Below are 27,874 nucleotides of genomic sequence, written 5' to 3'. Positions count from 1 at the left end.
ACTAAGCACAGACTGGTTAGCACCAACAGGTTACAAGACGACATGATTCCAACAAGTTTACATTGTTGAGACTGGAGCCCACCTCAATTTTGCTTAGCAAAATATTAACAGCTTTGTGAAATAATTAGGCCCTGCTCAATGGACTTCTTCGCAAATACTTTTGACGCCCATGTAAGCAACAGAAAATTTTGCTAAGCAGAAACAGGTTTCCAGCCCTATATCCATATTATTATTGTGACTGGTGCCCCACTCTTTTTCTGCAAAGAAAATGGCTAAGCAGTATTTTCTGCATAGCTTTATGAAGTTGAGGCCTCAGCATGCAGCCCATTCTGCGGCTAACATTAAACGTATTTGTATTCACTTGTTTATATATTAATTAGTGAGGGCGCACTCTGTTGACGAATCCCCTTCACTGAATCTCCCGTCATTGGTTCGACTTGTGGACATGTCGTTAAATCGGCCCCTCGCGCGGAAATCGGGGAGCCATCAGTCCGCGCGAGAGCAGTGATCTCGCGAGAGCACTATCTCAGCGCGTGGGGCCGATTTAACGACTTGTCCACAAGTCTAGTCATTGGTTGATGACATCCATTAATATTACCCACGCGTTTAACCGACTCGAGTCGTACATCCCATGCATGTATAATGTATTGGGAGTCTAAGCACGAATGGTGCGTGGCGAGTCATATGGCCTTTCTTGCATCGTTATCATACTAATTTGTCATTACACTGAGGGTCTGAGTGTAAGCCGTACAAATTTTAATTAGGAATTTAGGCAAAAAATGATTAATTTACTTAAAAAGTACGACGCGTACAGCAAACATGTAGGAGTTGAGAATTGACTGTTTCTTCACACAGCAGTAGAGTCATCTCAAACTGGAGCTTCAATATAACACAAGCAGCATGTAATGAGGATGTATCGCATTATGCACGCAGGGCACTACACAGGCATAATCTTTACTTCTTGTATACCCACGGGCGAGCAAGCGTGAAGGCGCAAAGTACTGCCGTCAAAATGGCCATATGGACGGGTAGACGTCGCAAATCCTCCATGTTCAAATCTGCTATTTGTGGGACTTATATTTGTATAGTGATTGTTTATGCTTCGGTGCTTATTCTTTACGGATTTATCGATCAAATCGTGAAATTCAGCGACGGGGGCGAGTATGTTGTGGCAAGAAAACGACTGGTTCAAGAGACTACGGTTGGAACTCAGGAGATGCTCAATGTAACGGGTAAGTAACAAGACAAGACCTTAGAGCAAAGACAGAAACAGATATTAAGAACATCACACTAAGAGAAATTAAGAGACACGTGGAAATGTCGAGTGTCGAGTATCCCTTGATGCGGCACAATAGACCCCAAAACAAACCATTATTCCAAACACTACTGTCCAAACACTATTGTTTTTTAATTCAAATAATGGAAAATGATTTGAAATTAATTTGTATAGTATTGATTCAAATTAGTATTTAAAACTGAGTTGTATTTTCGAATTTCGTTTTTCTGTGCTTTGTTTGTTTTGTGTTATTAATTGTGTGATAATATTGTGTGCCCTAGCTACAACCTTGTTCTCACCATGTCACTGCACGCAACTATACACATCGGTTGATACAATATTAATGATGCTATTGAATACGCTGTGAAGTTCTAATGCCATTGACTTTACTCAATACTCTTATTCGTGTATCAGTGAGCATGAACATAACGATTATTGCATTTTGCATCTGATAAAAATAACGGTTTCGGTAAAACACGGTTATCATACGTTGACGATAACCATTAACCATATTCTGACACACACATTTTTATGCTAAGAAATATGGTAAAATTACGTGGGCATTTGTGCATAGTTCATGTCACTTTCCTCCTGCTTATCCAGGGTAGTCATGCGGTTTAAATGGACAATTCTCAATAATTGATTAATTGTAACAAAAAGCGGGTATGAAACAAGAGTGCGTGGGACTATCTATAAAAAGAAAAAGCAATAATTATTTTATGATGCTTTGAACTTTCCATCAAAATGCACATCAGTAATTTGATAATTAAAACAATGTGAAGAAGGAGATTTAAACAAAGAATGAGTCAAGTACAAAGTAATCATTGTTCTTGCTTATCTGAACACCCAACAAGACATCGAAAAATAAGACACTATAAAGAAAGGTTACTTTATTTCCAAAGTATAAAGATGACCCACACAATCCACTTGAACAATGAAACATCGACGCTACATACTACTGCTCGGATAAAAACAGAATGCCAACAAAATTCCCAATCTAAATGAATCTATCTGATGCTAACCGTGGTGAAATATCTATACACTATTCAATATTTAACAACAACTACCCCATGTAGAATGACTTTAAATTATTGAATACCACATATTATTTAATTATACAATATGTCAGGATAATTGACACCCCGAACAAAGATTTTGACAAAATAGGGACACCACCAATATAGGGCTAGATAGCTCAGTTGGTAGAGCGCCGGCACGTTAATCCGGAGATTGTTGGTTCGAATCCAACTCTAGTCAATTCTTTGTTCAACCCCAAAGATAATTGACAATATGTTTTATTATATTTCGGTACAGAACAAAAATTAAAAGTTCACAGATTTACAAATAACTTACAGGGTTCACAGAAGAAACACATGCCATGACACGGCGAAACGTGCGGAAACAAGGGTGGGTTTTCCCGTTATTTTCTCCCGACTCCGATGACCAATGTTATTGAGCCTAAATTTTCACAGGTTTATAAGTTGTGATACACGAAGTGTGGGCCTTGGACAATACTGTTTACCGAAAGTGTCCAATGGCTTTAATGTCGTATAAAATACTAACTTGTTTTTATTTTTAGCATTATCATACGGCATACATTAGCCAAATAGTTCCGTTAGTTGATTTTTCACAGAAGTAGTATGTATTCCCGATTAATTTACTTTTTGTATCAAGCATTTTACTTAAAGCCAATGGACACTTTTGATAATTGTCAAAGACTAGCCTTCACAGTTGGTGTATCTCAACACATGCATAAAATAAAAAACCTGTGAAAATTTGAGCTCAATCGGTCATCGAACTTGCGAGATAATAATGACAGAAAAAACACCTCTGTCACACGAAGTTGTGTGCGTTTAGATGGTTGATTTCGAGACCTCAAGTTCTAAATCTGAGGTCTCGAAATCAAATTCGTGGAAAATTACTTCTTTCTCGAAAACTATGGCACTTCAGAGGGAGCCGTTTCTCACAATGTTTTATACCATCAACCTCTTCCCATTACTCGTCACCAAGAAAGGTTTTATGCTAAAAATTATTTTGAGTAATTACCAATAGTGTCCACTGCCTTTAATTATGAAAACAACTTTAAAGAGAACCAAAAATACGAAACAAATCGCACTGAACCAAAACAATACGTTAATATGCTAATTCATGCTGCAGGACAAAATTTATTTATAAGCATTTAATTTATGCTTAAACAAACAATAATCAGATGTTACGGGTGGTAGGGAATTGTTTGCCGATATGCACTAAATTGAAATGTTTTACAGTCTGTTTCCTAAGAAAACAAACCATGCTTAGAATCCTATTTTTGTATCTGTCTCTCTGGAACACATTGAAGACACGCATCTAATAAATAAACCAAATTCTGAGAAGAAAGGGATTGTTGTGTCAATTGATCGTCGCAATACATTTTCTATTTGATAAAATATTCATAGTAGGCCTATACCCAGAGTGCTTACAAGTACTGTAGACTTAATGAACTGACTCATTCCTGTAGACAGTCTTGCTAAATGGAGTCTTGAGATTGTCTGATTTTATAATCAGGGACGCTTCAAACATCAGGAATATTACGATCGTATCTCATGACCGTGATATTTATGCATCCAATGAAGCATTCTTAATTGAAGCGTTTCCTTGGCAACCGTTGCCACCTAGAAATAGCTTAGTGTAATGTGTTAAAGGCAGTGGACACTATTGGTAATTACTCAAAATAATTATTAGCATAAAACCTTTCTCGGTGACGAGTAATGGGGAGATGTTGATGGTATAAAACATTGTGACAAACGGCTCGCTCTGAAGTGCTATAGTTTTCGAGAAAGAAGTCATTTTTCACGAATTTGATTTCGAGACGTCAGATTTAGAACTTGAGGTCTCGAAATCAACCATCTAAACGCACACAACTTCGTGTGACTAGGTTTTTTTTCTTCTTTCATTATTATCTCGCAAGTTCGATGACCGATTGAGCTCAAATTTTCACAGGTTTGTTATTTTATGCATATGTAAAGATACACCAACTGTGAGGGCTAGTCTTTGACAATTACCAATAGTGTCCACCGCCTTTAATGCTGATACAAATACTGTTCTCATTGGGTACGTTAAAGCTGTTTTGCCTAATGATGTAAAGTAATGGCAGTAAGGAATGCGTGTATTTACCAGACGGCCATAACAATGATCTACACAAATATGCCGCGAAATTGCGTGGTTTTCGTTTTACCTCATCCAATAACACCGTCGGCCATTTATGGGAGTCAAAATTTTGACTCCCATAAATGGCCGACCGTGATAGTTCGCGACATAAAAAGAAAACCGTGCAATTTTGAGTGATACTTGTGTGGATCATTATATTCTACTTTTAAAACATCTTTCTAACCATATGCATTTCATAACAAGCGGTTTTAAACGCTTTTTATAGACCGACTCGTCCGATCCAAGGCTACGTGTTCCTTCAATGTACACTTTGTGTGCAATGATAACATATCTGAAAAAATGCATGTGGAATCTTACCTCTCGTATTGCACATTGCTTAGGCAGCTCCTCTTCATTGACTTTGCCTTTTGGAAACCCCCAACTTGTCTTGCTGAAATAACTCTGCACTAAAACAATCTGAATCATAAACAAATGAAATAAAATAATTGTTTTATTTTTTAATGAAACAAAAAAGCTATTATGACATATCAACTGCACCATCAACTGTATTCTGAATCTGAATTATATAGTCGGCAAAGGAGCCCTATTGGAAACATCACACCAACTTTTTGTAGAGAAGACATTAAAGAAATGTCAGTTTTAGACATGTTTCCTCCCATGATGGGAAGAAAACCCCTCTATGGAAAACCCACACAGTCAGGTAAGGACTGAATAACCCAATCCCAATACAAGGCTCTGGTCTGGGTATCAAGCTGGGGCCCACAGTGAAAGATAGGGATGAATTGGTTTGCCTTAATGTTTCAGACACAAAATGTATTCATTTATTTATTATACCTGCAACTAAACCTGACCATACTTTAGGAAGAGACTTGATACAGTGTGCTTTGACTACCAACGTACTTGTGGTAAACGGCAGTTGCTTGTATTAACCAGAGGGTTGAGTGTATTGTGACCATCAAAACCAAGGGGCTATAAAAGTGCTTTATAAAAAAATAATAGTTAGTGCTTCAAATAGAAGTTCCTGACAGTCAGACTATTCAGTGAAATAAACGGTAGTAAATATAAACAAAGCTTGTCACAAACTATTTGGGTTTTTTTTCCACCAACATTGGTGTCCCGATATCATGAACTATAAAAAGACGCACAACGAGATGTACATTTCATCATAATTGAGTATTCTGCACTGAAATGATTTCCATGGGAATAAAATATCCATACAAAGGTCAATGCAATTTATTTGCAAATTGAATGTAGAAAATAAAATCCTGTCTGATCCATCAATCATTGCTGAATGAATGGATTGGAGAGTTGGGTATATATACCTGGAGGCGATCATAGGGAAATCGACATGACAGATATTATGTCAGCTCGTCATAACAGTCCAACATCTGAATAAAATAGGAATAAAAACGAACACACTTAATTTGTAAATGACAGTGCTCTCATGGTTGACTATAATGACATGAGATGTACTCAAAGATTAGAAAAGGTTCTGTAATTGTCTGAAGCAATACGGGCTCGTCATTTATGAGTAAAGGAGAAGCGACAGCAAAAGCCCTTTTAGCATTAATAAGTCAAGAAGTCAATTTCATCGGGCCGAAAAACACTGATTGTGCTGTTGGTTTCCTTATATAAATTTTTTTTTAAAGAAAACAGATTTAATAGAGGTAGGCCTATATAAACTGGGTTTTTTCCCGGGTGATCTTAGTCTGCGTTCAGACACGAGATGAACATAAAGATGGCTCCATCCTTCAGGAGGAACATCTGTCTCAAAGATAAATGCATAATATTGTTGCTGAAGACAAGTATATATATATATAGGCCCCTAGATTATGATGAGTTTGTGAATTAGTCCAAACATGCCCCTCGCCTCGAATCGCGGCTATAGTGGCTCGAGAGGAATTCTAGTTTGCTTCTAGTGTTGAACAACGCCAGTGCAAATCCATACTTAAAATATTTAGTTATGTCTGCTGTAACTGAGTCAAGCGCCGGAATGACCGGTCATAATATGAAGTATTTAATAGTAGAGTGATGATGGAGCAAGGGATAGGTTTCAAAACGTGATACCTCAACGACAAACTGCCACACGAAAAACACCTGCACTGACAACACATCTTATGTGAGTGGGTGTATAGCGCAATAATTACTGACACTGAGAATTAGTGTATAAACATACAATTAATCCAAAAACTGCATTTTTAGTAATTTACTAAAACCTTGAAATTGTCTATTTCTCTATTGTTATTATCTTTTGCATAGGATCTACATCTCCAACAGTAACAGATGACAGTTTAGAGTTGATAGACAATTGTACAACACCTTCCATTGACAACTTTCCATCAGGATTATTCAGCTTAGACTCACTTCGTCGAGGCGCCTTGTCTATAAACGTTATTGCAGTCGTTTATATTTTTGGCGCACTTGCAATTGTATGTGACAGTTACTTCATGCCTGCCTTGGAAATCATATGTTCAGGTAGGTTTCAAACCTATAGATGTTGGATTATTGTTACTGCGCGACCTCCACTAGGTGTGGTGAGGTGTGAACTATGGATGTTGACATTTTAATCTAAGAGAGATATCGCACTTATTGTACATACAAAGTAAACAATTCCCGTTGAGATAGTATCAAAAGGTATATATATATATACATTTAATACAGATCTCTACGGATATCTCTATAGTAATAGAGTGTACTCCATAGTGAACATTGCACCGCATTATAATTAAACATTTTCAATCAATATAATTTGTCGACTAGTCCTTTAGTTGTCAATATTGCCACCTTTGTTTACCTTTTTTTTTCATTCCACTTTGATTGTTTTATTCCTTAGTTCTTAATCTATCTGAGGATGTCGCGGGAGCAACTTTTATGGCTATTGGAGGATCAGCCCCAGAGCTATTTACATCTGTCATTGGTAAGACACTTCAAGAAATATCTTAAGACGTATCTTAAGATAACAATCTTAACCCGAACAGCCTTGTTCCAGTATCAACATAAACTGGTTGTGCATTAAATTATATAACGATGACATAATCAATGATTGATATACATCTGAATAATTCATTACACAAAGCTTCGTTGTAATGCAAAACGTGCGTGTTGCACCAATCAATGATATTCAAACGTTATGGAATTTTAGCTGGTTAGCTGTTTCTTTTAAGCAATATTTTGTCAGTGTTTAGCACGTTTTTTGCTTAACACAAATTTTGAAATTACAATTGTTGTTTAAATGTTTCGATAATTAATCGATACTAGATGTTTTTATCGATCAGGTGTGTTTATCAGTAAAGGAGATATTGGAGTTGGGACCATCTTGGGCTCAGCTGTCTTCAATGTTCTCTTTGTGATTGGTCTGTGTGGACTGCTTGCTGGTAAGGTACGAAAGAGCCAAGAAAACTAATGACAATATCTAATTCAAATGTGGAGATTTGTCAGTATGGCGTGGAGGTTAACGTGAAGTTTTCGGTATTAGTGATTAAGTTATGGTACGATCATTTCCGATGAGGCGATAACTTGTGAAATACGTAAAGAGACAAATTTGTGCACGTCTTTCAGCCACTGTTAAAGCCATTATGGACACTTTCGGTAAACAGTATTGTCCAAGGCCCATAGTTCGTGTATCACAACTTCTATATATAAAATAACAAACCTGTGAAAATTTAGGCTTAATGGGTCATCGGAGTTGGGAGAAAATAACGGGAAAACCCACCCTTGTTTCCGCACGTTTCGCCGTGTCATGACATGTGTTTAAAATAAATCCGTATATCTCGATATCGAGAATTGATGACAGTTTTAACGTTTTCTCAAAAAGTGAAGCATTTCATGGAATAATATTTCAAGGGAAGTCTTTCACCATACCATTACCTTCTGTAAGTTAATTGTAAATCTGTGAACTTAAAAAACAAATTCTGTACCGAAAGTGTCCAATGGCTTTAACTTATTTAAAATACAAACGTTTTTACTTTTGACAATAAAATTTTCAATATGAAACGCAACCTGATATATTAGGTGAAGTATTATTTTAAATCTTTGTTGGGAGATATTTAATAAAATGACGAGACCGCTAATAGTAACATTTTCGAAGACTTAGTCTCGGGTCGTTTGATCTGCCGACACTGGCACAGTCTTAGTCTCTATTCCAAACATTTGATTTCTTTACACTGATGACACAGACTAGACATGCATTTTGATATCTTGACACTACGTACAATTTGTCTCTTTTTCATAGGCATTGATTTTTATATTAAATTATCGTCACTGACACTTGTTCTTGTTTTCAGGCATTTGATCTCTCATGTTGGCCATTAACCAGGGATTCATGTTGTTATATTATCTCAATTCTTGCACTTGTCTTTGTCGTGGCGGATGGTTTGGTCGTGTGGTAAGTAAACGTGATTGTCATCAATTAATGTATGCCTATAACATGGCATGGTCCGATCTGGGCCCAATTTCATGGCTCTGCTTACCGCCGAACTCTGCGCTTACGATCACGATTCCCCGCTCACGTGCAAGCGCCGAATTTCTGCGCTAGCCTGTAAGCGTAGAATGCCTATAGTAACGTGGAGTACGCACGCGCAGAAGCCCAAATTCGCCGCTAACCCATGAAATACTCTTGCCGTAAGCACAGAATTCCTTGCTTCCGTAAGCGCAGATTCTGTGCTGACGGTAAGCAGAGCCAAGAAATTGGGCCCAGTTGTTTTCAGTCAGTAACATCGTTTTGGAACTACACCATTATTTAAAAACTAAAAAAACCCATTTTATTTGACTCCTTCACTGTAGCGTTTGAAACTGAATGTTTTAGTGTGGCGTGCTCTCAATCCCCACTCAGCGCTTTGATAAAAACATTGAGTTTATAAACCGCACCTGTTTGTGTCAATCGATTATCACCGAAAGGTTTGTGTCAGCTAAACACTCATGTATGACTGACTTTCTGATATATGGATCGAGATAAAAAGAATCATAGGAAATTAGTGTCCAAACTATTACATTTTCGTGTCTAAAGTGAGCAAACCAGCTTGCGTATGATTAATGATGATGAAAATATAAAGCAATTGTCATCCACACTTGTTGTGATATTGCAATATGGAGATGTAATGTCAACACTCTACGGTAATTCAAATAGCCTAAAGCGAGCCATGCGCATTTTAAACTAAAACCCTGCAAATTGTAAAGTTATTGTACAATTAGTTAGCACAACAAAACGAAACCCTTAGTCAACCTGACTGTATAAAAATACATTCCTACACGAATGGATTTATATAAGAAGTGAGCGTAATACCGTAATACCTGTTAGCCTGCAATAAATAGGTTTTCTATGAAACCCACATCATTTGTTTAAACTGAAGTCATATATTTTTTCCCCACTTACAGGCAGTGGACACTATTGGTAATTGTCAAAGACTAGCCTTCATAGTTGGTGTATCTCAACATATACATAAAATAACAAACCTGTGAAAATTTGAGCTCAATCGGTCATCGAACTTGCGAGATATGAATGAAAGAAAAAAACACCCTTGTCACACGAAGGTGTGTACGTTTAGATGGTTGATTTCGAGACCTCAAGTTCTAAATCTGAGGTCTCGAAATCAAATTCGTGGAAAACTACTTCTTTCTCGGAAACTATGGCACTTCAGAGTGTGCCGTTTCTCACAATGTTTTATGCCATCAACCTCTCCCTATTACTTGTCACCAAGAAAGGTTTTATGCTAATAATTATTTTGAGTAATTACCAATAGTGTGTCCACTGCCTTTAAGAATTATTTTGTTCACAATTTGTCTTTATTTCATCTTCTTCTTTCGTGTGTTAGGTCTGAATCTTTGGTTCTTCTAATCCTATACGCTCTGTACATTACCCTGATGTACTTTAACCCACCGACTGAGCGTTATGTAAATCGTAAGATGTCTACCTGTAGATGTAAGAAACTTGTAGGTGTAGATGGAAGACGAGGAGTAACGGGGGAACCAAGAGGAGACTTTACGGAGCTTGCTAATTTAATGGAAGAGGGGGAGGAGTCTGATGAGGATGAGGAGGAGGAGGTTGCTCTTCATATGGTCAATGGAAATGGAAGTCTTAAGAAAGAAGGTATTACTCAATCATTCTAAGATTATGCTACAAGTGTAGAACTCGTTGACCAATTCATCTTTTGAGATCTTACATTAAACCTGTTTCCAGAATGCTATAATACAATTGACGTTTGACGCAACTTGTTTCCAAAATCGGCATGGGATGAGCGCACATCCAGCCCAGTTTATTTTCTCTAGGAATATAAACCAATCAGAATGTCTCAAAAGTTTGAAATATTGAGTTGATCAAAAATAAGTTGGAGCACTACAAACGGATATCATTCGCAATGGACTGTAGAATGTTGTCAGTTGAATGAACAGTTCAACTATGATCTTTCGAATCCCATCGCTATAAATTGGTTGTGCAGTTTGACTAGACAACGCAATGTTTGCACATGCATCATATTCAAACATCCGTTTTTTTCATCTTTCCAATGTAGATAAAAAGGAAAGAAGTCAAACTAGAGACGAGGGAACATTTAGACAAGGTGAAGATGAAGATGAAGAAGATCCAAAGTCACCTCTTGAGATTCCCAAAGGATGTCTTCAAATATTCAGCTGGAGTTTAACATTACCAGCCCTACTGCTATTCTACGTCACTATTCCTGATTGTAGAAAGAAGGCATGGGCGAGGTGGTACCCCGTCACATTCTTGGTTGCTCTTGCGTGGATTGCTGGATTGACATACGTTTTGGTTTGGATGGTCACTATTGTAGGTGAGTTTATTTTATTGAGAAATTGGGGCAACGAAAAAGATATTTCGTAAAGTGGAATAGATAACATAAAGGCATTGGAGTAATTTGGTACAATTCTCATTATTACTGGGTGTACCCAGACATAATGCATAGAAAAAACAATCTGTAAAAAACTTTGACTCAATTGGTCATCGAAGTTGCAAGAGAATGGCGAAAGAACACACTTGTTGCACAAAATGTGTATGCTTTCAGAAACAAAACCAAAATAAGTTTTTAAGCTAACAATTATTTTGAGTAGTTACCAATAGTGTCTTTGCCTTTTCAATTTCAGTTTTGTGTAAATCTGTAGGGCCCATACCAGTACGAAGAACAATAGCATCCCAGTTGCAGTTGATATGCCAACATCAATCCACATTTTGTTTCTTTGTAAAGGATTCGTTCTCGAGATATCAGACACAGTGATGGGTTTGACTTTACTAGCAGCTGGTTCCAGTGTTCCTGATCTCATATTGAGTGTAATAGCTGCTAGGGAAGGTAGGAAACACGACTGTTTGGCCGTTTTTAGTCTTTGCACTGAGTGAATGTAAGGCTATGATAATTCAGATGCGAAACATAATTATAGTAAAAAACTTAACCAAGTGAAGTCTTATAATATAAAAAAATATATCATGTAACTTGAAAAAATTGCTACATAATGATTTATTTAAAAGCAAGTCCGTGCACCTTCAGGCTTCATTACACCTTAAAATCCTTCACTATGAATCATGATTACGTGTAATTGTCGCTGAGCAGAGATGTGAAGGTATAGTGGCTAAGGTGATGTAGTGGCACAGGGTGTATGCGTACACCGTGTCACAAACACATTGTGGGTGGGGGTTGGAGCGAGATAATGCACCAACCTCAATAATTTAGGCATTAAACTTCTGCTTAATTACAAAGGTTACACGGTTTTAGTTGCATGGACTGAATATATCCCATCAACATCGAACATTAGTTCTATATTTTTTTCCAATCAAGAGTTTTCGTTTTGTTTTCAAGCATTATTTTCAATACATTTTGGATCATTATGGTTAATTGTAATGAGATGCTTGTTTTCTTGATTTCTCCCTATGTCTAGGTTATGGTGATATGGCAATCTCTCATTCTATTGGAAGTAATTTATTCGACATATTACTTGGTCTGGGACTTCCGTGGTTTCTCAGCTCAGTTATTGTTTCTGGACGACCTGTTGTCATCCACAGTTCAGGAGTAATATACATCACGGCCATGTTGCTAGGCAACGTCGTCATCACTGTGGTCTTAATAAGAGCGAATGGTTTCATATTGAATAAGAAGTTGGGCTTTTTATTGGTTGTCTTATATGTAGTCTTTTTGGTCTTGTCAATCTTCTTTGAGATGCATTCAATCTTAGGAATGACAATTCTGCCGCTGTGCACTTAATCATTACCATTAACCTTTCCAGAAACAATATTATCAAGACATGTTGATCAATTTTAATACAACAAAACAACCGAACAATTAAGTAACTGTTCTGCCTGTTGATGTATTTCTCATCCATTTTATGTCTTGACATTCCGTTGTCATGAAGGTCATAATGAGATCCGTTGTCCTGTGTGATTCTTAGAATAAATCAAAACAATCACCTCACAGTGTCATTGGGACACGAGTTGAGTAAAACTGTTGACTTAATTCTTCAAAATAATCATCGAAGTTATAATCATCAAGTCAACCTATGTAATTGATTTTTGTAGAGTGTAACATTATTTTATATTTCAACAAATGTGTGTCTCAATATTGCCTTATTGTCCAGTCTTAAAGTAAATCTGTATCTATTATGAAAAATAATATGATGTTTTTTCAAATCCCCCGCGCATCATTATTATTCTGTCAAACAGTGACAATGCACACTATTCTGCATCATTATTAACTTGATATGGTAAAACGCATGACCCAAAAGCACTAGAACTTATTTCATAAAAATCTGCTAAGCACAAAAACTGTTTTGCTGAGCAGACAGATGTTAGCATCTAAAATACTTATCAGTAGGCCTATTGAGATTGTGACTGGGTCCTTGGTTGGTGCTTACCAGACATGTAAGAAGTATGTTGTGCTTCGGGATATGCAGCTGTATATGGCATTGGAGCCTGCTGTTGAGAACGTGATTAATACCTGGATGGATAACTCATTGTCATAACAACCAAGACGCAGATACAAATTATTGTTGATCTTGTTGAATATTAGTTTCACTGACAAAGTGAACTCGGCACCATGAGTATTAATGATAGTTCACTTTAATTGATGCTAGGCCTATTTGTTTTATCATATTTGTATCAATTCTTTAAATCTATTATTGTATTCATTATTTTAAATAATTAGGTGAAAGAAGGCTAATTTTTTTTTTTTAATTGATCAAAAGCTCCTATCTTTGAATTAATTTCTTTCATCAATGTACTAGTGACGTCCAGATGGCCAACACATTGCAACAAAATGGAAGTAAACAATAATCTGCTTGGAATTTGTTTTAAAAATCAATGATAATGTTAATGTATAAATTACATGCGCAAATAATTATAAAACATGGACATTGAGTCGAAACATTTTAGTAGTGAATTTATTTTATCGTATGTGATAAACTCACCAAACACTTTTAAATGCTTTTCCCCTCATTCTTCAATTAATTTGTGACCGTAGCTGTTGAGTAGGTTCATTGACTTGTTCTGTATAAATACTTCTCAGGGCATGAGCCGTGGAGGCATGCATGAACTTCACACACGTGGGCGTTTATCTCATCATGCAAGGACACTGCAATGCAAGGACACTGCAATAAATACTCCATCTAGGGGCACAGGATTCAAGTGATCCATTGGTGGGTTCATTGTGAGGAGACTGCGGGGGAGGCAGGTGGTAAAAGCGGATCGTTCCATTTATTACTGACTTTAGCTGAAAACCATTAATAAATAAAATACAGAAAGGAAAGCTGTAACTCTTCTGATTCAGTCTAGATCTAAAGCTTACCACAATATCGTAATGTAAACAGTAAAGATTGATCTTAGAATTAACTGCGGGGCTAGTTTGAAAGAGACAAACTTTCTTTTGGTGGAGAGTCTGCATGAGCGGCATTGGAAGACCATGGTTCAACAGAGGGCGCTGTTTATGAGCATCAAAATTCAACATGGCGCTTTGCAAAACAGCATTGACTTTTCGATCTGCACTTTCACGACAGCTACTTGGATCCAAACATACTTATTCTGTTTGCATAAATGATCTACCTAAACATGGTAAGTTATGTAACAGTTTTGATGTTTTAAACATCTGTAACACAGCTGATTAGTTGCAGTTGGAGCAGAAATAAATATCTGTCCGGCATTACTTTTTTGGCCCACCCCGTGAGTATGTGTACACATACGTACGTGTACGGAACGTGTTTGAAGCAGCATCCACCCGTCGACCGTCCACTACTCGAACGACCACTACTCGAACGACCGAAAGAAAAGTTTCCGTATGGCGCTACCACTTTTTCATTAGATATGAAATAGTATAGTATCTAATTTACCTCAATGAGATATCCTATCCCTTTTTGTAAAAATAAGTGAAAAGGTGGTGGCGCCATACGGAAAGTTATCCATAAATAAAAATAGTGTAGAATGTTGAAGCTGAATAGAAAATAAAACTAAATAGTGCTTGACCTCCAATATTTGGCTTTAGTGTATAGTGGTTTTTAATAAGTCTTTTCTACCCTGGATTTTAAGAATTGTTTTCTGTTACTGGGTTTTACTCAAAGATACCTGAGAGCCTCTTGATATAGGACTCTATCATTATCGTCAACCATCCTTACAAGTTAGTTGTTTAAAAATTGTATGTGAAGAAGCTAATCCTGTTTATTTCATTGTCAAACCTGGATATTAGATTAATAAAGTATTGATATTATTTTGTACAGCAAGGAGAACTTTTCTATCGGATGCATACAAAGGAACCAGTGCTTGGAGAACTAGAAGACTCTTAGCTGTTAATATGGGTAAGAAATAGGCCAAGTAAGAAACACTCATCCTTTGGTGAGAGATGCTTTCAGACGTACATTTGTACACAGCCCGTAAGTTTAATCAAGTCATGGAGAGCATTGGATAAGGGAAAGGGAGTACTGGTATACAAGGCTACGTATGCTTTCCTGTAAGAACAACCCAACTCAAGCTTTTGTGATAACTAATAATGTCTTGTTATACATATTTAAAAGTTTCATGCTGTTTACTGAAACTCATTGTTTAGATACTTAAAGACAGTGGACACTATTGGTAATTGTCAAAGACGAGCCTTCACAGTTGGTGTATCTCAACATATGCATAAAATAATAAACCTGTGAAAATTTGAGCTCAATCGGTCATCGCACTTGGGAAATAATGATGAAAGAAAAAACACCCTTGTCACACGAAGTTGTGTGCGTTTAGATGGTTGATTTCGAGACCTCAAGTTCTAAACCTGAGGTCTCGAAATCAAATTCGTGGAAAATTACTTCTTTCTCGAAAACTATGGCACTTCAGAGGGAGCCGTTTCTCACAGTGTTTATACCATCAACCTCTCCCCATTTCTCGTCACCAAGAAAGGTTTTATGCTAATACATATTTTGAGTAATTACCAATAGTGTCCACTGCCTTTAATCAAGTCATGGAGAGCATTGGATAAAGGAGTATACAAGGCTACGTATGCTTTTCTGTAAGAACAACCCAACTCAAGCTATTGTGATAACTAATAATATCTTGTTATGCATATTTAAATGTTTCATGCTGTTTACTGAAACTCATCGTTTAATGCCATTATACACTTTCGGTAAACAGTATTGTCCAAGTCCCACACTTCGTGTATCACAACTTATATATAAAATAATAAACCTGTGAAAATTTAGGCTCAATCGGTCATCGGAGTCGGGAGAAAATAACGGGAAAACCCACTCCTGTTTTCGCTCGTTTCGCCGTGTCATGACATGTGTTTATAATAAATCCGTAATTCTCACTATCGAGAATTGATATTGTTTTAATGCTTTCTCAAAAAGTAAAGCATTTCATGGAACAATATTTCAAGAGAAGTCTTTCACCATTACCTTCTGTAAACCCTGTAAGTTATTTGTAAATCTGTGAACTTTTTTTTTTCTTTTTTTTCCGTACCGAAAGTGTATAATGGCTTTAAATACTTAAATACAAGTATTAAGTATCTTAATATGTCTGAATTTGTTATGTAAGTGTAGGTTTTTGAAAACTTCAGTGGTACGAGAAAAAAAATATTATTTTTTTACAGATGAATTGAAAATCATGCTGGATGCCAATTTCTTTGACTTAAAGAAACCAGTGTCATCAATTGACCTTCATAAGGTGGGTACCAAGTAGTGAAGTTAAAGGAACACGTTGCCTTGGATCGAACGAGCTGGTCTTGTAACCGTTTTTTATAAAATGCATATGGTTAGAAAGATGTTTTAAAAGTAGAATACAATGATCCACACAAATTTCCCTCGAAATTGCGTGGTTTTCCTTTTACTGTGCGAACTAACACGGTCGGCCATTTATGGGAGTCAAAAATTTGACTCCCATAAATGGCCGACCATGTTAGTCGATGAGGTAAAAGGAAAACCGTGCAATTTTAAGGCATGTTTGTGTGGATCATTATATTCTACTTTTACAACATCTTTCTACCCATATGCATTTTATAACAAACGGTTACAAATGCTTTTCAAAGACCAACTCGACCGATCCAAGGCAACGTGTTCCTTTAACCAATAGTTTACTGATTTATTGATCTGTGAAGTTACACCCTCATGTACCATCAGTTCAAACTGTACCAACCCTTTTTAACTTACTTCACATGCAGTCAACTGCAAGTGCGCCCTCAACCTACAGTGTATCTTTTGAGACAAATTTTTGCTTATTATGGTCATTTAACCATCCATAAGAAAAATGTCTACATGTATATGTTTTGTTAACTTATGACAACTGTTCATTAATTGTATGTAATTAGGTGTTCGGGCAATAGCCCGAACAACTCTTTGTTTTTGTTCGTTTTTTTTTTTTTTTTTTTTTTTAGGTGTTCGGGCAACAGCCCGAACAACTCTTTTTCTTATTCTTCTCGCTGTCGATTGTCCGCAAGAAAAAGCATAGATGCGAAGCTTGCATTAAGTTGAAACTTTGCAAACAGGTAGACAATAACCAGTAGATGATACAAAAGTTTTTACGTCACGATGACGTCATCAGTTGACGAGATACACTAATTCAAAGTTTATTATTTCAAAAAATCATAACTTTTGATCTACATGAGGGATTTTTACAATCAATTCATCATCGGCATTAAAAACTCCGTAAACGCCTCACAGACATGACCCCATTTTGATTTTGTCTTCCGGCTCAAAAGAGAGGTTGGAAATTTCAAAATTCACGTCTAAAGAACAACGTAAATCCCCCGTTGGTATGTGCATAAACATTACACTTAGGTATACACACAACGTGTAGTGTATTAGCTGTGCGGGAGAGTCACGCTCCAGTGATCATCCATAGAGCGCGAAAAAGCTTCATGTAGAATAGTCTTCGTTCAAGGCGTTTAACTTTTTGACCTTGTCTTCTGGTTCAAATCGAATTTATTGTATTATCTACGACAGTACTGCGTTGATAACACTGGTTCCCGTCCTATCAGTGAAGTTAAGCAAAATCGGGCTTGGTCAGTACTTTGATGGGAGACCAATTGGCGACCAAATTTTGTATTATTTATTTTTTTATTTTATTTTTTCTTCTCCTATTAGCTTCGTTTTTAGTCTGTTTTCAAGTCGTTTTCAACAAATATTTCCCTTCCGGTTAGTTAGTCTCTTCTCCAGTCGTCATTATGCATAAGGTTCCTATGCTTATGCCCTCAACCACAAAAGCTATTTTGACAATCTACATCATATGAAAGGGCTTTACGTACATAGTCTGTTTTCAAGGCATTTTCAACAAACATTCCTGTTAGTTAGTCTCTTCTCCAGTCGTCATTATGCATAAGTTCCTATGCCCTCAACCACAAAAGCTATTTTGACAATCTACATCATATGAAAGGGCTTTACGTACGTATGTAGTGCCTTTAGAATGCTTTGAATGCTTTGAAAAAGGCGTTAACTAATGGCTTTTTGGCTGAAATGTACACATTAATGCTTGTGTATAGTCGCGTTCAAGGCGTTTTCATAAATACATTTCCCTCTTTTAATAAGTTAGTCTCTTCCACAGTCGTCAGTATTTAATAAGTTCATATTTCCTCAACCACAAAAGCTATTTTGTCAATCTTTACATCATACGAAAGAGCTTTACGTACTTCATAAAAATGGAGATGTTGGTGACCTTCTCTTGACCTTCTGACTTGTCTTAAGCAAGGCTATGAAATGAACAATTTGCTAGGTGCGCCCAGTAAGCACAAAATCGACCGTTAAGCAGCTCTATGAAGTTGGGCCCTGCTCTAGCAGCGGTAAGAGATCTGCTCCAGCAGTGCAAACCTTGTAGGATCAAATCCCACCAATTTTATAAAACACATTGTGTTAGGATTAAAGGGGTTAAGTTTTGATTTAAAAAAAAATAGATATGTACACCGAACAAGTGTTTGTAAATATACAACCACTACATGTAAAGTTTTTCTTTATACATCTTTTTCGAAAGAGCCATATACCTGGAGATACTCGTGTAGTGGTTAAGAAATGTCAGTTTTAGATGTGGTAGGCAACCATTATAGAGGGAAACCCCAAACAATCACGTAGGGTCTGAACAATCAATCCACACGATTCAAGCCTTCGTCCCTAGATTTTAACTGGGGTGCACTAAAAGTTCACATGCTAAAATTTTCACCTAGTTTGTATTTGTGAATTATTCGTGTTTGGAGCATTATCAAGGGTTCCAACAGCTGGTGTGGGCGTTTTTTATTGTCATTTATGAGCTAGCAACTATTAGTGCAACTTTTGACATTACAAATAATATTAGCTCCCCGTTTAACTGTTTACATCTGTTTTCATAAATATAAGAGTCATCATTAAAAACTTAATAATTTTTTAATGACTTGTATATTTATGAAAACAGATGTAAACAGTTAAATGGGGAGCTAATAGTTGCTAGCTCATAAATGACAATACAAAAACGTCCACGCCGGCTGTTGGAACCTTAACAATGCTCCAAACATGAGTAATTCACAAATACAAACTAAGGTGAACATTTTAATTATTATCTTTGCAATCATATCAATCTGAAAAGTACAAATCAGTACTTGCAGTAAGTGGAATAATTATGTCAAACAGCTGTGCAAGATGAAATTCGAATTAACTCCAGTTTGTAGAACGGAGACCTAATTATAATTTTCATAAATTTTTTTTAGCATGAATACATTAAATGTCAGGTCAGGCGTTTAGTAAAAACAAATTCCTACGATATTGGCCAAGAGCTAAGCTATTTCTTTATTCCTTACGTTTCCTGACATTTTGTTCAAAGATCATTTCGACAAGCGTAATTACACCGACCGAATTCAAAAGTTAAGGAGTCTCGAAACGGCCTGAATTGTGCACCACTGCATGAAAACGGCTTTGATCTGTACCCATCATTTTTCATCTTTTGGCATCGGCTCGGAAATGCGCCCAACGTTTCCCATACTTTTTGGAAGCGTCTGGGATAAGCACGGACCGTACCACTTCTCAATGCTTACTTTATTGTACAATGCCTGGAAAATTGCTAGAATCATATGAAAGGGCCTCACGTGTTCCACAAAAATGGGTATGTTGGTGACCTTCTCTTGACTTTTTGACCTTTTTAAACTGGAAGAGCCTGTAAAATGCTTTGAAAAGGCAGTATTTAAAGGCTTTTAGGTTGAAATGTACACTTTTTGATGCTTTTTCCATAAAATCATTACACATCGAGAAAACTGTTTGGTTTTGATTTCTTTGTAATTTGACGAGCTATTAACAATACTTGTTTCATTTATTCAAACACTGACCCAACAATAGCTGAACACCTAGTGTTTGTTTCTACAAACACTATATCTATTTAATTTTTTTTTTTCTTTTTCTTCTCCTATAAATAGCTTCGTTTTTAGTCTATTTTCAAGGCGTTTTCAACCAACATTTCTTTTCCGGTTAGTTGATATCTTCTTCAGTCGTCATTATGCATAAGGCTCCAACCACAAAAGCTATTTTGACAATCTATACATCATATGAAAGGGCTTTTAAGTAAGTAGTCTGTTTTCAAGGCGTTTTCAACAAACATTTCCCTTCCGGTGAGTTAGTCTCTTCTCCAGTCGTCATTATGCATAAGTTCCTATGCCCTCAACCACAAAAGCTGTTTAGACAATCTACATCATATGAAAGGGCTTTACGTACGTAGTCTGTTTTCAAGGCGTTTTCAACAAACCTTCCGGTTAGTTAGTCTCTTCTGCAGTCGTCATTATTCATCAGTTTACATTTCCTCGACCACAAAAGCTATTTTGACAATCTATACATCATTTGAAAGGGCCTCACGTACTTCACAAAAATGGGTATGTTGGTGACCTTCTCTTGACCTTTTGACTTTTTTGAACAGGAAGTGCCTGTAAAATGCTTTAAAAAGGCATTATTTAAAGGCTATAGGTTGAAATGTAGACATTGATGCTTACCATATCACACATCGAGAAAACATTTTCGTTTGACTTCTTTGAACTTTGACGAGCTATTAACAACAACACTTTTTTAATTGATTCAAACACTGACCCAACTATAGCCGAACACCTAGTGTTTGTTTCTACAAACACTATATCTAGTTTACATTTTTCTTTGTTTAACCAACTAGGCACTAGGCCTAATAAGTGGTTATTTTCAAATTACTTAACATTGTCAATTGATCAGTTGTAAATTGTAGTTGTAAATTGTGTATTTCTTGGCTTAATGATTGTATAAAAGATTGTAAAAGTTGTGCTGTACGTCATACCATAGTTTTGACTCCATTTCTTTTCATTTTGTGCCCGAGTATGGCTCAGGTTTGCTGTCTTACACGTATACTCTTATTTGAAGAGGGTTTTTGTCAAAGAACCCCCAGTTAGTATTTCTCAGATTCATATTTATATTTTATTGAAGACAATGATTGGTTTATTTTGAGAGTTGTTCATCTTTCACATATGTAAATACTATGTACTATAGTCACTTATTATTGCTTGTACATGTATGTTTACTTTGTCAGGCATTGGGTTTTTGTTTTGTTGCCGTAAAATAATGTTAGTTTTCACCTTTCTTTTAGCTGATGATTGAATTTTGTTCATACTAGATTCTTGTCATCCTGTGAATTATTATTTGTTATGATTTCAAAGTGCTTTCAGTCATTGCCCAATGTTGCAAAACTTAATTTTCAATGCCACTTTGTTTCCAGTTTATAGACAATGTTTCTGATGAACACCAATTACAATCAGCGGAGCAGTATCTCTATTGGTATGTATTGCTTCTAGTTTCTTTCCATTGAATTAAATCAACCTTTCTGAAAAATGGTTTATAATATTTGCCACTAAACTGTTTTTTATTATTATTTTCAGTCATCGTCATTCTCCAATGACAAATCATTTGAGGGCATCTACTGTTCACTGCTACATTCGGACTTGCATCGATTTAGGAATGTCAGATAAAGCGCTCAAAGTTCTCCAAGACAAGGTGATAGAGATTCATTCATTCATTCATTCATTCATCATTGGTTTATTATTTTAAAAACAAATTCCCATGGTGACCGGAGGTCGAATTACAGGAAAATATACAGAGCTTTAAAAAAAGAAAAGAAAAAAAAACACACTATTACACATTATTTAAGAAATAATTGATTAAGGAGAGACAAATATTTACAATGTATAAAACAAATTGTTCTAAAAGGTGCGAAGAAAAAAAAACCTGGATAAAAAATATTGCTGGCACAGTCAAATTAAAGGGCGCATAAAAAGCTGCATTCTACTGCAATTCAGTTGTTAAAAAGGCGTGTGAGGTGAGGGAGAGGGCTCTTTCTATAGCGCTCTGTTCGGCATTTAAACTGACCCAGAAGTCCAGAGTTCCTAAGTTGGTACCCACTATCATACCTCTGTGGCAAGAGGCGCTTAAGAATTGATGAAGGGAGAGTTTTGGCATATATGTGATCCATAAAGCCCCCCTCCCGCTCCCATTTAGTAATGTCAGAGAAAACGCCCAAAGTGCTTCAGGACAAGGTACATGTACAACCCCCCCTCCCTCCCGCTCCCAATCTCAACTTATCATTTCCATTGTGAAATAACCTAGAATCTTAATAGCATCCGTCTTGTATATTTGTGTGTATCTGTGTTGCCTCAAAAATCTTGATGTAATATTTAATTCCTCTATGATTTCTATGTTCTGCTTATTTCATTAATTTTTCTTACCTGAGGACAGTTTTGTTGTGATTCTATCTGGTTTGTGAATTGAATTTCTGTTTCATTGGTAAAAAAGCAAAATGTGTTCTTTTTGCAATCATAATTTGAAAAAAAGTATTTCTGTACATTTTGTATTCATTCTGAAAGGAATCTTCAACCATTTGAAGGCTGCACTTTATAAGGAAGAAGAAGAAGAAGGACTGTGGGGAAAACTAGTTATTGAACTTTTGGTTTCTTCGAAAATGTGTCTCCTAATTTGATTTAATTGTGAATAACTTAATTTACAGACCAATTACGGATTATTTCCTGACAATTTCACAAACAACTTACTACTTGGTGACTACCTTCAAAGAGAAGACATAAGAGGTGCAGCTACTGTTGCCATGGAAATGATGAGACTTGAAACACTGACCAATGACGAACATCTATCTCAGCTGTTATCTCTTTATGCGTGTCATCAGTATTTGAAATCAGAGCAGAGTACACAGGTCAGATTGTTTCTTCAGTCTTTGTAAATTAGTCCTTTTTCCGAAACACTGACTTTTATTTTTATTTACTTTAATTTTTCTCGAATCAAACTTAGAATGTAACTGAGCTTTGTAGTATGTGAAATAGCAGCAATCACAATTAATTTTGTTCTTCCTTTGTTCTTTGAAATGTGAGCATGCTTAGATCTCTTGAGCAATGCAACTTTGTCTGGTATTATTGACTGCAGCTTGCACTTAGCTTCATAGAAAAGGTTAAATTTCCTGCCTTATTTACACCATCTTCTAACTTGGCATAGGTCTTTTAAACGTCAATCTTTATCAATTATGTACCATGATACGTATGGCCGAGGCAGCCTGAATAAGAAATTACTGAATGAATTATTAATGGAAGCTGGGAAATCATTGCTAAATTTATTGTATAAAATCACTGACATAGATTTTCATTTTCCTTCTTATATGTTATAGGAAGAAACACATGACCTTGGTATGACCTTTGCTGATGCTACACGAGGTCAAACTAGTCTTCTCTCCAGGAGTTATCACATTATTGGTCTTTCTATGACTGGAAGATTTAAGGAAGTTGTTCAAGTTTTACAATCGGTAGTAGATGGAAATAAAAAACCATGTGTAGTCAATGAAGTGGTGAGTGTTATTCTCTAGGGTGTCTTGCTAACTAATTATGGGTCAATTTGTTTTTAATTCTAATTTTATGTTTGCATTTTCATTTATATATTTATTATCAGATGTTGTCTTTTTGTTTGCTTTTTAAAAACAGTATTTTATGACACAACTCATCAGCACATGTGAAGGGCAAAGTCTTACACAGCTACTTGAACAAACAAATATTGTTGAATGCGTTTGAAATTTGCATATAGTATGTATTTTTATCTTAAAGGCAGTGCACAGTGGTTTAAAACCCTATGTGACCCCGACATCGACAAGTTTCTGTACAATAATCGGTCAAAATACCTTTATTATCGGTCAAAATACCTTTATAATATCTCAAGCCTGTCTCAATGTCATCTTTAGGTAGATAAAACGTGGTTGTCCATAAATAATCCACAATTTATCGATCCGTGTCGTGATTCACAAATTATTGTGACAATTTTTATGATGTGGTTTTGAAGTCAACAGAGGGCGCTATATCTTCTGTGTGTAATGTTAATGTACACGATGTTTTTGGTTAAAAACAGCATTCTGAAAACTTAGTTTTTGGCAGTGAAGACGATCTTGCGGGATTTCGGCGCTATTTTATTTTCAAAGCTAAGTAGTCACTCTGTCATTTTATGGAAACAAATACCAAAAATATGTTGGCCGTTGGTGGCCGATTGGGAAAATATCCAACGTTTTGATTTTTGGTTATTTTCCTTAATTTTGCGATGTAAACAATTTACCGTGAATTTCTAGCCACAACGAATGGTTACTTTACCAATCTATTACATACTTTTAGCATTTCATCCAGGCCCTTAATGGCTTATTTTAAAGATGTGTGGTGGTATTTTTTTTATAAGTAGCATTTTTTGACATTTTAGTCGAAGATTTCAAAGCAATTTTGCCGTATCATCAAAACTTCGGTCCGTATTTAATTTTCTACAGTGTGATCACTTATACAGGTAATTTAAAAACAATATTTGTTTTCTTCTCAAACAATTTGTTTATGCCTACCCAGGTATTTTTTTTTAACATAAGGGTTTGTGATTTTTGCTGAATATAAACGTATGTCACAATATACGAACTACAATTCCTTAAAAAACCAGGGTAATAAAATTTAAAAAAAATAAAAATTCTTCAACAAATTAGTTCTTCTTGTTCAAGTCACCAAAGATATGTAGTTATCTGAGAAAAAAAATCGGACCTGATGTCTGGGTCTTAAACCACTGTGCAGTGGACACTATTGGTAATTACTCAAAATAATTATTGGCAAAAAACCTTTCTTGGTGACGAGTAATGTGGAGAGGTTGATGGTATAAAACACAGTGCGAAACGGCTCCCTCTGAAGTGCCCTAGTTTTTGTCAAAGAAGTAATTTTTCACAAATTTGATTTTGAGGCCTCAGATTTAGAACTTGAGGTCTCAAAATCAACCATCTAAATGCACACAACTTCGTGTGACAAGGGTTATTTTTCTTTCATTATTATCTCGCAACTTCGATGACCGATTAAGCTCAAATTTTCACCGGTTTGTCATTTTATGCTGAGACACGCCAACTGTGAAGGCTAGTCTTTAACAATTACCAATAGTGTCCAGTGTCTTTAATTGAACTTATTTATTTGGACAAAATATTAGTCCCCTAGCTCAATCTTTGGATTTAACACATTTGATATGAATTTAAGCAAGGATCAAGTGTTGCTATTTATTTTCAATCTGTTTTTTTAATACGTTGCTTTTATTACCTTGTTACTATTTCTTTTCCTGCAGCTTTGTTTGATTTCCCTGTTTTTTGTTTTTGGATTGATAAGTCTTATAAGAGTGATTGAATTGTGTAATACTGTTATTACTATTTTTCCCCCTACAGTTTGTTTGTTTTCTGGTTATTTAGTGTTGGATTGATATAGTGTGAGTTTAATAATAATTTGAAACATAACTTTTAATTGTTTATACTGAACTGAAGGTGTAGGAAACCCTTTAATTGTGTAGATGAAATCTTTTCCAGCTAGATAGAAGATTTACATTACAAATTTGTTTGCCGTTTAGAAAACCAATTGGTCACACACTAATCTTATATAGTGAGTGTTTGTTAGTTTTACACATTTGGTGTCAGCACTGGTTTAGCCTGACATTAGGCTTACAACATAATATAAGTTGTGCTAAAAATTATTTAGTTATTATTAGCCAAATTAAGATAATTGGATCAACTTGTCATATTATCCAGGCATTCAAAACATTGATTGTTCTTTATTTGGTGACAGATTGAAAGGTTGCAAAGTGAAATGGAAAACCCAACAGAAGGGAATCAGGAAACGATCAGTAATATACAAGTAAGTCACCCCAAAATAGACGTTAATGGTGCATTGGGCATCAATAACCCTTACACCAATGTGTATTAAGCACTGTACATGTATTGTATAATCGGTACTTAAAGATTATTCAAATTTAAGTCTTGAATACATTTTCTATCTATTATTGGAATAATAGATATCCCTGAGTTTTCTTTCAATGATCATTGTTAACGTGTTTTACATATTTTGTATTCTGTTTTTAGGATTTATTAACGAGACTGCAAGCAGAAGATAAAATACTCTCCGAATCTTTAGACAGTTTGATCATCTCCGAGACATTGCCACTAATCAAGGAGGTAGAGAAGGATCATTATCATCTTAAGATATATCCATTGATGCTGGAAGAATGGCATCAGGAGCATATTGAGGCTGTTAAGAATCAGATTAAAGCAGCCCAAGATCATGAGAGATTAATTAAAGAACAGAAACTAGAGAAACTATTAGAAGCAGTTGGTGGGATCAAGTATTGGACTGAGAAAGAGGAGAGAAGAAGACAAGAGGAAGCTAAGGATGATGAAAGGATAAGAGAATTGGAGACGGGTGACTTGCAAACTCAAGCAGAGAAACAGTGAGCCTTTTTTTACTGTACCGGTACTAATGTACGTTCAGTTGTGTGTTTTAACACTGTTGCTTTGCTATGAGCGTTATGTTCCCTTGTATTTTGAAGACGTGAGACCGCCGACCTGTTCTTTGACTAGTTTGCAAAAGCAGACTACACAACAGTTGTACTTTGTTTCGGTAACTCGCAATGAAAAACCCACACTATATGTACACAATAAAAAGGCACATTAACATTTGAGTGTTTGCCGGTAAAAACCCATTCAGATTTGAGTTTAGCAGGTAAAGAAATATACCATACTGAGAATTGACAGTCTCACAGTTGCATTAGGCTTCTGGAACTGCATTGTAATAAATTCGCTGAAACTCTTTTGGTGAAATGTCATTGTCCATCTGATCAACTAGATTGGGTTAGTACATTTCGTTTGGCCTTGAATATAAAGCAAACCATACACATGTAGCTCTTTGATGTCAATACATGTCGTGTTTGGAATGCTACAATATTTAAGATGGTCCTATGGGTTTACTGGAAGGTAAAACACGAACCCATTAACAATCACGTTCAAGGACAGGGGCGATTTCCTGCCTTCAGACTGACTAAAGTGAAGTTACACAAGATGGTGTGTTTATGGAACTCACCTGTCCTGGTGTATATAGGCATACGTGAAACCATAATGGTTAAATCAACATGTTGTAATATTTATTTTAAACAATTAAATCAGGCAACTCTATCGGCAGTTATAACATAAAATTCGGTTGGGTTTAAAGGCAGTGGACACTATTGGTAATTACTCAAAATAATTTGTAACATAAAACCTTTCTTGGTGACGAGTAATGGGTAGAGGAGTAATGATGGTATAAAACATTGTGAGAAACGGCTCCCTGTGAAGTGCCATAGTTTTCGAGAAAGAAGTAATTTTCAACGAATTTGATTTCGTGACCTCAGATTTATAACTTGAGGTCTCGATATCAACCATCTAAACGCACACAACTTCGTGTGACAAGGGTGTTTTTTTCTTTCATTGTTATCTCGCAAGTTTGATGACCGATTGAGCTCAAATTTTCACAGGTTTGTTATCTTATGCATATTTTGAGATACACCAACTGTGAAGGCTAGTCTTTGATAATAGGAGACTTTCCAACGCTAGGCGGCAGCAGACATACCCGGTAAATTTCCAGTGTTTACGTAGTTCTGAACATGCGCATAATTCTGAGAACAATGGATTTACCCGGTAAGTCTGCTGCCCTCTATCGTCCAAGAAAGTCTCCCATTACCAAT

At 36.1% G+C, this 27,874-nt stretch overlaps 2 protein-coding genes and 1 non-coding gene across 3 annotated transcripts; all 3 read left to right on the top strand.

Annotated features, from left to right (window-relative positions):
- Nucleotides 1–652: 652 nt before the first annotated feature.
- Nucleotides 653–13,774, top strand: LOC117295710 (sodium/potassium/calcium exchanger 3-like). The gene is made up of 9 exons (XM_033778426.1): nucleotides 653–1,232; nucleotides 6,683–6,898; nucleotides 7,257–7,340; nucleotides 7,699–7,802; nucleotides 8,707–8,807; nucleotides 10,234–10,508; nucleotides 10,930–11,205; nucleotides 11,617–11,718; nucleotides 12,302–13,774. The coding sequence occupies exons 1-9, from the start codon at nucleotides 1,013–1,015 to the stop codon at nucleotides 12,622–12,624; spliced, it is 1,701 nt and encodes a 566-aa protein (XP_033634317.1). The 5' UTR covers nucleotides 653–1,012; the 3' UTR covers nucleotides 12,625–13,774.
- Trnan-guu lies at nucleotides 2,461–2,533 on the top strand. Its single transcript has one exon. It is a non-coding gene; the product is annotated as a tRNA-Asn (tRNA).
- Nucleotides 13,775–14,300: 526 nt separating the features above from the next.
- LOC117295711 (28S ribosomal protein S27, mitochondrial-like) lies at nucleotides 14,301–27,425 on the top strand. Its single transcript, XM_033778427.1, has 9 exons — nucleotides 14,301–14,462; nucleotides 15,122–15,199; nucleotides 16,471–16,544; nucleotides 21,558–21,616; nucleotides 21,718–21,832; nucleotides 22,839–23,039; nucleotides 23,505–23,681; nucleotides 25,948–26,016; nucleotides 26,241–27,425. The coding sequence occupies exons 1-9, from the start codon at nucleotides 14,357–14,359 to the stop codon at nucleotides 26,607–26,609; spliced, it is 1,248 nt and encodes a 415-aa protein (XP_033634318.1). The 5' UTR covers nucleotides 14,301–14,356; the 3' UTR covers nucleotides 26,610–27,425.
- The last annotated feature ends 449 nt before the right edge of the window (nucleotides 27,426–27,874 follow it).

The sequence above is a fragment of the Asterias rubens genome, chromosome 10, assembly GCF_902459465.1.
Source record: "Asterias rubens chromosome 10, eAstRub1.3, whole genome shotgun sequence".
Lineage (NCBI taxonomy): Eukaryota > Metazoa > Echinodermata > Asteroidea > Forcipulatida > Asteriidae > Asterias > Asterias rubens.
This window is presented reverse-complemented; position numbering and strand designations above follow the sequence as displayed.

Bases quoted from the DNA above. Each gene is read 5' to 3' on its own strand.
- LOC117295710 (XM_033778426.1), top strand. From the start codon at position 1,013: ATGGCCATATGGACGGGTAGACGTCGCAAATCCTCCATGTTCAAATCT. The intron at 6,899-7,256 runs GTAGGTTTCAAA...TTTATTCCTTAG, and splicing joins CTTGGAAATCATATGTTCAG to TTCTTAATCTATCTGAGGAT. The intron at 8,808-10,233 runs GTAAGTAAACGT...TTCGTGTGTTAG, and splicing joins GCGGATGGTTTGGTCGTGTG to GTCTGAATCTTTGGTTCTTC.
- LOC117295711 (XM_033778427.1), top strand. From the start codon at position 14,357: ATGGCGCTTTGCAAAACAGCATTGACTTTTCGATCTGCACTTTCACGA. The intron at 14,463-15,121 runs GTAAGTTATGTA...TATTTTGTACAG, and splicing joins AAATGATCTACCTAAACATG to CAAGGAGAACTTTTCTATCG. The intron at 23,682-25,947 runs GTGAGTGTTATT...ATTTGGTGACAG, and splicing joins CATGTGTAGTCAATGAAGTG to ATTGAAAGGTTGCAAAGTGA.